Consider the following 9,345-nt stretch of genomic DNA (forward strand, 5'->3'; position numbering starts at 1 on the left):
ACAACCTCAATAAAAGTCAGAATCAAGCAAGGCTAGCGACCCTCTTAGGAAACGGAAAAAAAATGTAACATCCTGTGAATGTTTACTTTGAGTCGGGCTAAACTCTACTCAGAACTTGTTTCTGGCAATATGGCAGCCTTTATGACGTTTAGAATCTTCCTGTCCCAAGAATTCTTTAAACATACATCAAACATTTTACTTGCTGTCACAAGAAAATGAGAAATCCTCATGTAGCTGAAAATTGCAGGCACAAATACTAGACTTGCTGCTGAGTGTGCCTGTCAAGGCAGGTGAGGGGCCTCACCAGTCTTAGTAATGCAGCATCATCACACACAGGAGATAAAATTTTCCATTTGTATTAAGGCAGAGATGCAATTGAGATGTAGCTAGAATAAAAGAACTTCAAAAAACTACACCCTCAACTGAAAGGAGCATTAGAAAAGATTCTTTTCAGGGCAGCCAAACCTTAGATCGTCTGTGTTGGCGTAGGCCATAGGGAGAAATAAGAGCTCCACACCAAGGTCCCTCAGGAATTTATAACCATTATATCCTTATATAACCACTACAGACTTGGGGGAGGGGTTAAGATTTTATTGGCAAGAGAGTCCAAAAATTTCTCATGATAACATAAAAGTAGCTGAGAAGGTAGGTGATTGATACCTCTAGGGCAGTGGCACAAAACAATACCCTCTAGCCAGGGCACACTGAATCCTCTCAGATAAAGCTCTGCTGAAAATAAACAACCTCACAATCCAAATGAACCAGAACACTTGTGGAAGCAATCTACTCTGGATCCAGAGAGATACCAATTAAGTCCTTCTCAAAGAACTTCAGAGAATAGAATTTGATAAAAAGGACTTAAAGATGGCAAAAATATGACAGGAAGAAAAAAATAACCCTGAAAGCATTTCTAGTTATAACAATACCGGCACTCACATGAAAAGCAGATTAGATTCAGCTTTACGTGGACTTGAATAGAAAGAACATTTCTGAAAAAGAATGAAGAGGCACTATTTGAAGTGATAATCAGAAAAATTTTTCAAAACTGATGAAAATCCTAAATGCTTGAATTCAAGTTGACTGATCTGAAGCAGAACAGAATACAGAGACACACCTGGAAATATACAATATATTAATAGAAAACTGCAGAATACCAAAGACAAAGAAGAGTATCTTAAAATCAGCTGAGAAAAAGCAGATTAAGAAGAAATTCAATCATAGCAACAGAAGCCAGAAAAAGCAGATTATTAAAAAGAAAACATTTGCCAGCCTAGATTTCCATACCCAGCTATAATACTATCCAACCTCAAGAGTGAAATAAAGCCTTTTCCAGACAAAGATAATCTATCGCCAAAAATCTGCCCTAAAGAATTGCTAAAGAATGTACTTCATAAAGAAACAAACTGAATCCAGGTGAAAGCAAAGAGGTGCCTGAAGGACAAAGCAGCAAACAAACTTGTAAATTACACAGGGAAATCTGAGCAGGCACAGATGGAAGATGGCCAAAATAATAATGATCAATCTGGAGAAAACAAAGAGAAACTGCTACAAAAATAAACATACTGGTTTCCCCACCATATTATCTGTTAAAGGGGGAGGTCTGTCCCTTTGGGGATGCAACTTTTTAATAACTCTTTCATTACTATTTTACCTTAAAAAAAAGAGAGAGAGAGAGAGAGAGAGAATTATCACATTAACACCAGAGGAGGTAATCAACGTTCAGGAAGCATCCATTTCTTAAACAACATGCCTCTGGAAACGCAATAAATTTTGATAAATGACGACAGTTATGGAAAGGCTTCATTAATGCCTTTTGTTCATAGAGTCTCTTAAGAGTTGTGCCCAACTCGAAGGCAATCAACAACAACAAAGTCAATTATGCATGTCTGAACTTTCAGTTGTACAACAGAAGAAACAGAACCCAGATCTTTGGAACAAGAGTTCCTCTGGGTTGATGGCTAATAAATTTTTCCTCTTTCAAATTAAAAAAAAAAGAAAAGAAAAACAAAATGAGGAATAGGGAAAGCCAAGAAAAGGTAAAAGTAAGAAGAAATGTTAAAGAAAAAGTGGTATGAACAGAAAGCATAGTCAGCCCAATAACACTAAGTGAGGGCCAACTCTGAAATTAAAAATCAAAGATTTTAAGAGAGGATTAAAAACCATCTGTCTCATAACTAGCTACAAAACACTTCCAAAAGTAAATGTTCAGAGGTTGACAATAAAAAAATTGAGGGATAAAAAGATCTCAGCAAGTATTAACCAAAAGAAAATGAGAATAATTAGACCAATATCTGACAAAACAGATATTAAAGTTACAAAGTACCATTAAAGGTAGCAAAGACAGGAAAGATTTTTCAATACAGTGTACTAATCCCTAACCTGTATGCATTTAAGCAGGAATGAGAAAAACTGATAGGCTTGGGAGAAAAGTACAATTAATGAATGACTGGAAACCCTAAGTCTCTGTAAACGTCCGTTAAAATTAATTAAAAAAACCAAACAAAACCCAAACCCCAAAAAAACTGATAGGCTCATACACAAACTACTTGACAAATCCAGAATAATTGTAGATTTTTGTACCTTTGTCAGTAACTGACCAAGAGGATTAAAAAAAAACAACAAACCCCACAACAAATTCAAGTAAATGATCCATATCCAGTAGAATATACAGTCTAACAACAGTCTAGAATAAAAAGTACATAGCAAAGTGGACTAGGGAATGGAGGGAGGGAGGAAAATGTGCAACAGCGAATGACTGGAAGTCCAAGCTGTCTACACTTTCATTAAAATACCAAGTTTTTTTTTAAAAAAAAAGATTATACAGTCTTTTCAAGAAAAAAAGAAACATTTTCAAAAGAAAAACAGGCATATAATTAAGAGCCCACACAAAAATCTCAACCAAGTTCACACAACCTCAATCAGGATCACCAACCTCTTTCTGTAAACGAAACATCACCATACCCAACTGTCCTGTCTCTGTTTTGTCAGAGTTGAGCAGATGCTCAGGTATTTACTATCTGGCAACCTGTAGAGGCTTACTGAGCCTTGTCTAGATCATACAGAGGATTAGACTTATTTCCGTAAAGAGAACTTTCAAATGATATGTAACTGAATATTTAAAAGTGTGCATTTAAAAATGATCTGTCAAAAAAATAATCAAAATTATATTAATATTTAAAATGGACCATAATAAAAAATTTGAGATGTTGTTTACTTGAAATACTTCCTCTTAAAGCCCATTTGTTATTAAGTGTAACATTAAATTCATTAGAAAAAGAACAAGACAGGGAGCTCTGGTGGCCTAGTGGCAAGAAGCTACGTGGCAATCCCAGAGGTACACGGTTCAAATCCACCAGATGCTTAGCTGAAGAAGGAGGGGCAATCTCCTCCTGTACCAGTAAGATCCAATTTGACAGTATACACACAAAAATAATAAAATTTTATTTAAAAAGAAAAAGAACAAGACAAATTAAAAGAAGGAGAAAAAAAGAGTAAGCAGAAATCGATGAGACAATTTGAGCTACAGAAAAGAGATTAGACAAACCTCGAGAAAGACTACTAAAAAGGGAGATAGAAAGGTGAAAATAATATTAAGAATGAGAGAGAAGAAATAGTCAACATAGCAGAGATCTAACAATTATTCAAGCAATTCGGACTGCATGATAAACAAAAGATGTTAAAACTTTGGCTGCACAGGTGCCTTGCCAACACAGCCAGAACTGGAATCCAGGTTGGTCCAGCTAATTATTCTCTAGAGATGACATTTGTAACCACACTCTACTGACCTACAGATGCAGACTGTTAAAGCATGGTGCACTGACCTGAAGGATGTAAGGCCGAGGGGTAGAAATCCACTGGAGTCCGAGTAGGTGTGATTCGTGGGTCCATGTAGGAAGGCATCATCATCCACCTGGGATCAAAGCCTAGCATCTGGGGATGGTGCGGATAAAAGGTTCGCTGCGGGTGGGAAGGAGGTGGGTACACTGGCTGCCAGTGCTGCATCTTGTATAGCTGCTCCTGGCCGGGGCGGGGAAAAAGAAAGGCCTGGTTAGACACTTGGGGCTGGGTGCAGATGCCACCCACCTGAAACAAAATTTTGATCAGAGAGCGAAGGGATGAGCAACTCTTCAGAAGAGAATAAACCCCAGTGTGTTGTGGCTTTCAGGCCAAAATCATTCTCTCAACCCTCGCTATTACCAAAATAGGACAGAAGACAGACCTAATTTTCATTTAAAGTAAACTAACTCATGGAATTGGTAAAGTAACAGTGACGAGGACATCTCCTAGTGAATGCGGATCATTCAACCATTATCATCCTCTGTGTAGACAACTAGAAAGGTCCCTTCTTCAATTCTTTCTTTGTACGCTACTAGTGTGCTCCTAAGTTAAAACACACGTGAATCTGAGTACTCCTGCTTTGAGAGTCTTTGATAGGTCTCCATCGCATGTCACGTCAAGCAGGTAGTGCAGGATTCTGGTCTAACTCTCTAGCTGCAATCAATGTACATGACTAGTCTTCACTCTGCTCCACATGGGCTGTATGATTGCCTGCACATCCACCTCAGAATTTGTTGATACCATTCGCACTGTCAGGTTCCTCTTCCCCCATCCCCAAACATGGCTCATCCTTACTTTTTCTTTAGGTTTCCACTGAAAACATACGAAACACTTCCATGAGGAAACTTGCCATACTTCTTGTTCTCACAGCACTGATTTTTCACCTCTGTAGGACTAATAGCAGCTTATTCCTTTCTGATGCAGGTTCCCTGCATTAAATTCTAAAAGATTATGCATGCATAGTTCAGTGTGGCATCCCTGGACTTAGTACCATATTTGATATACAAAACTAGCCCCACCCCCCGTGAATGATTTATAAAGAATGAAACAACAGAACACAATTAAGGATACTGACTCAGAATTTACTTCAGACCCACCTCTACTCCTCAGTCAGTGGTAACTACGCACAACTTTCTAAAGTGAATCCTAAGTCAGCATTCCAAAAGGTCTCAAATGCTAAGTCAGATTATGATGGAAATCTACCCAGTATGCATTCAGCACACACTCTTCCAATCCACAAAGAGAAAAAGGCCACCTGACCAGCCTGACACGCAGAGACAATCCTGGGCTGGATTTTTCATGTAATGGTTCCTGCTGGTACTCATAGCACTTTCTAGGAGTACTCAATAAATGGAGCTCACTATTAAGAGACTGAGTTACTGATTCTTCCCATCCACACAGGAGACCACTGGTTCTAACCTCACAGCTCTCTCTCAGGCCAGGTAGGTCAGATTCTCCAGGCAATCTGGCCAGACAGGCCATCCATCAGATTGTGACAGCAGCTGTCCTAGTGCTGGCATATTTATTTCCATTCATCAGGAAGGCTTTCCCCTTTACTGTTCTCCCTTAGGTGAGGAAAGCTAGCTAGAGAAATGGTTACTGTTGTATTCAGCTCAATTTACCCCAGAGATCTCCTCAATCAGTAATTTTACACTAAATCCATAAATAGCTGAATAATGTTCACCTCCACCACAGTGTTACAAAAGTACAATCAATGAAACTTGTCCTGTTTCAAACATAAGACAACCTTGGCAAAGTCCTATAAGGAAACAAAAAGACATAAAACTCTGTTTCCTCAGAACACATATATTTTGAATTAATAATAATTTTTTGGTGTATCAAACTGTTAGGCATGCATTTAAGTGCACTAAGCACTATCTAGGTTATCTTATCAGTTTCCAAGCAAAATTACACTGTTAAAACACTACCAGACAGCCAGTAGTACAAAAGACTGGTGTGATTATTACCAGTGCCTACAAGATCTTCTCCAGACAAAAAGGTAGGTATATCCTTTTTAAGGTTTATGAATATCAAGAAAATAATATTGATGAACTAGCTCCCAGGCACCACGCTTTATGAAACCCTCACACAGCCGTGAACCACACACTGAGAGGTTTCAATCCACCTTCATTTTTGATGTAAGATGGTGGATCTGGGACATTAGACCAATTACTCAAGGTCTCAGGTCAGTAGCAGAGCCATAGCTTCATTTCAGGTTGAAGATAACCCACCAACAACAGTTTTATTCCCTTACAGGGGCCTAATGGTCAAAGCACTCAACCATTAACTAAAAGACTGCTGGTTAGAACTCACTTTATGGGAGAAAAATCAGGCAGACTGCTTTTGTGAAGATTTCAGCCCTGGAAACTCTTCTTCTCCCCAAGTCACACATTCCAGAAACAATTCTTACTATCTCTTCTACTGCTATTTTATTTTCTAAAAGTTTTATCTGCTCACCTGTTGCTGCTGCTGTTGGCGCTGGAATCTGGGTGGAAGTGACTTCTGGTATTTGTTGAACTCCTGTGCAGGAGACCCAGCCTCCCTGGCCTCTTCCTCACTGCTGCTGCTCGGAGCTGCAGGAGGAATAGCTGGTGCTTCTTCTGAAAACATGCTGGGGCTTTCCTGAGCAGGCAGCTCTGGGGAGCCTGGAGAACAAATGACCAGAGAATTCACAGTAGTGAGTTCACAGAAGTCCCGCCAACCACTTACTCTGCCAGACTGAATCTGGGCAGTGTTCTATATGCACAAGTGCAGAGATTTCTCAACACATTAAGAGGCTTCAATCTTCCATTATTTTAGATGTAAGAAAACAGTAGCTCCAGGAAGTTAAACTCAATGACCACATATTCATTACAGAAGTTAAGTTTAATTCCTCCTTGTCTAGTTCTTGATCTGTAAAGTACAGATCTTCACTATGTTCAACCCATGGAACTTTTGTAGAAATTAAATTAGGTAAGCCATGTAATGTATTTAACACAATACCTAACATGGAATAAATGATCAATCCATTATTCCATTATTATTCTCTCTACCAGAACCTAATTCAACTTCCTATTTTTAATCCTATTACTGAGAACCAATAAACTTTGATGTAAAGGTTCAGAGACCCAGAGGTGTAGCCTAAAAGAGCTGGAGATTTGGGGGGTGGGGGGTGGGGGGGAAGGTGAGCAAGTGGGAGAGAGAAGCAGTGTGGAGCTCAACCTCAAACCCAAAATGGCAAGGCCGCCTGGATCACACAAAGAACCAGTGGCAACAAGACATTTCAGTGCAAAACAATTTTACTCACTTCCTGGTCTCTCCATCACCTCTACAATCCACCAAGACTCTTATTTTCTTCATCCAAAGTTTAATGAAAAGAGGGTAAAAGGAAAGTTACAAATTATCCTTAATTCTTTGGCTAGACTGGCACTCAAGACTATACATGACCAATAAGAACTATACCCAAACACCCAAGACATTTTTTTAATATAATTTTTATTTATAGAGTAACATGTTTTAGAAAATTTTGGTGGTTAAACAGGTAAGTTCTTGAATCAGAAGTTAAAATCCACTCAGTAGCTCCACAGGAGGAAAATTTGGCTATCTGCTCCTACCATAGTTATACACTACAAAACTAAATCTCATAATGATAAATACTACATAAGACAATTATTGAAAAAATACAAGGGTAACTAATAAAACATGTACAGAAACTCAAGGCAGGAGGAAGAAAGCAGAGGAAAGTTGAGGATAGGTAGGAATGATACCACAGGGCTGCACAGTTTGGTGGGTAGAGGGAAACAGGAGGAAGCAAATTGGAAGGATCTGGGTGAAAGTACAGTATAATAATGGGAAAAATAAAATGATGATTAGTTTTATAAAACATATTGCATGATAATGATTGCATGAAACACAATGTGAATGAAGAATAATGTGGAAAAAGTATAAAAACTTTGTAAGTAAACCAATAAAAAATGACCCCGAACCCCACAAAAAACCCACAAAGCCAACCATAAAAACCTTATAGGACACTTCAGTTCTGTCACATGTGATTATTGAGTTAGAAATTATTTTAAAAACATAGAATAACAAATATGCTTTGTTTCTATTGTTGTTATGTGCGATCAAATTGACTGCAATTCAAAGAGACCCTGGCTCTGAACCCTGGTCTATCCTCCTCCAATCTCAATGTCTCTGACTCACTTGTCCTCATTACCATAGTAACTGTGTCAATCCATCTCATAAAGGATCTTCCTTTCCTGCACTATCCCTCCACCCTTCCAAACATGATCTCTTTCTCCAAAGACTGGCCTCTCCTGGAAACCGGTCCAAATTATGTGAGGCAAAGCCTCAAAATCCTTGCCTCCAAAGACCATCTTATTTTCACCCTTTCTAAAACATATCTCTTAGCTCTTTGGCAGTCCATGGTCTGTTCAATACTCTTTTTTCAGCACCACAATGCAGACATTTCTTCTTTTTCTATCATCTTTGGTCATTGTCCAGCTCTCTGATGCATATCAAATAATTGCAAAGACCATGGTCTGGATTAAGCTAGTTTAGAAGAAGCCATGGGAAGAATAAAAAAGAAGCCATGGCACTAGGGATATCATCGCCAATGTTGGATGAATCTTAATTAAAAGCAGAGAGTACATGTCTATCTGCATTTTTTCACAATACAAAGGCATTTGATGCTGTGAATCACAATGAACTGTGGCTAAACTTGAGGAGAATGAGAATCCTAGAACACCTCATTGTGCTCATATGAAACTTTAATTAAACCAGAAGTCAGGTGTGTTAGAGCAGGAAATATGTAGTTCAGACCAAGAAAGGAGTGCATCTGGATGTGCCCTGTCTCCATATCTTTCCAAACTGTGTGCAGAAAAGATTATTTGGGAGGCTGGACTTTATCAGGAGGAATAAGGCGTAAGGATTAGAAGACTCATCAGCAACCTGCAATATGGAGACAACACAACCTTCTCACTGAAACTGAGGAAAGCCTGAAACATTTGCTACAGAGGGTCAAAGATTATAGTCTGCACGTGATTTGAAGCTCAACATAAAGAAAACAAAGATTCCCACCACTAGGCCCATTGGTAGCAACATGATAGAGATAGAGAAGAGATTGAGATTTTTAACAAATTCAGCTTGTGTTTCACAATCAACACTCTTCGCACCAGCAGTAAAAAGAAAAAATATGAATTGGATTGGGAAAATCTGCTGTCAGGAACCTCTCCGAAGTGCTGAAAAGCAACAGTGTCCTTGTAGAGACTAAGGTGCACCTGATCCAGGACATGGTCTTTACAATTCTTCCTATGAACCAGACAGCTGTTTAACGATATGTTTTTGTTGTTGTTGTTATGTGCCGTTGAGTCGCTTGCGACTCATAGTGACCCTGTGTACAATAGTCCTAAACCCTGTTCTCTCCTGTGCCAATTGCGCTGCCTCTGACACACCCATCCTGATTACCCCAGTCACTGAATCAATCCATATCATAGAGGGCCTTCCCCTCTTCCACCATCTCTCCACTCT

At 39.0% G+C, this 9,345-nt stretch overlaps 1 protein-coding gene across 1 annotated transcript in view; it reads right to left on the reverse strand.

Annotated features, from left to right (window-relative positions):
• PRRC2B (proline-rich coiled-coil 2B) overlaps nucleotides 1-9,345 on the reverse strand; it is a 76,849-nt gene that overhangs the window by 23,024 nt on the left and 44,480 nt on the right. The window contains exons 12-13 of the mRNA XM_006892439.1: nucleotides 6,295-6,482; nucleotides 3,822-4,017 (exon numbers count right to left, since the gene is read on the reverse strand). Of these exons, the coding sequence (XP_006892501.1) occupies nucleotides 3,822-4,017; nucleotides 6,295-6,482 (384 nt within the window). The remainder of the gene's footprint in view (nucleotides 1-3,821; nucleotides 4,018-6,294; nucleotides 6,483-9,345) is intronic.

The sequence above is a fragment of the Elephantulus edwardii genome, unplaced genomic scaffold, assembly GCF_000299155.1.
Source record: "Elephantulus edwardii isolate Elephantulus edwardi_28Jun2011 unplaced genomic scaffold, EleEdw1.0 scaffold00116, whole genome shotgun sequence".
Lineage (NCBI taxonomy): Eukaryota > Metazoa > Chordata > Mammalia > Macroscelidea > Macroscelididae > Elephantulus > Elephantulus edwardii.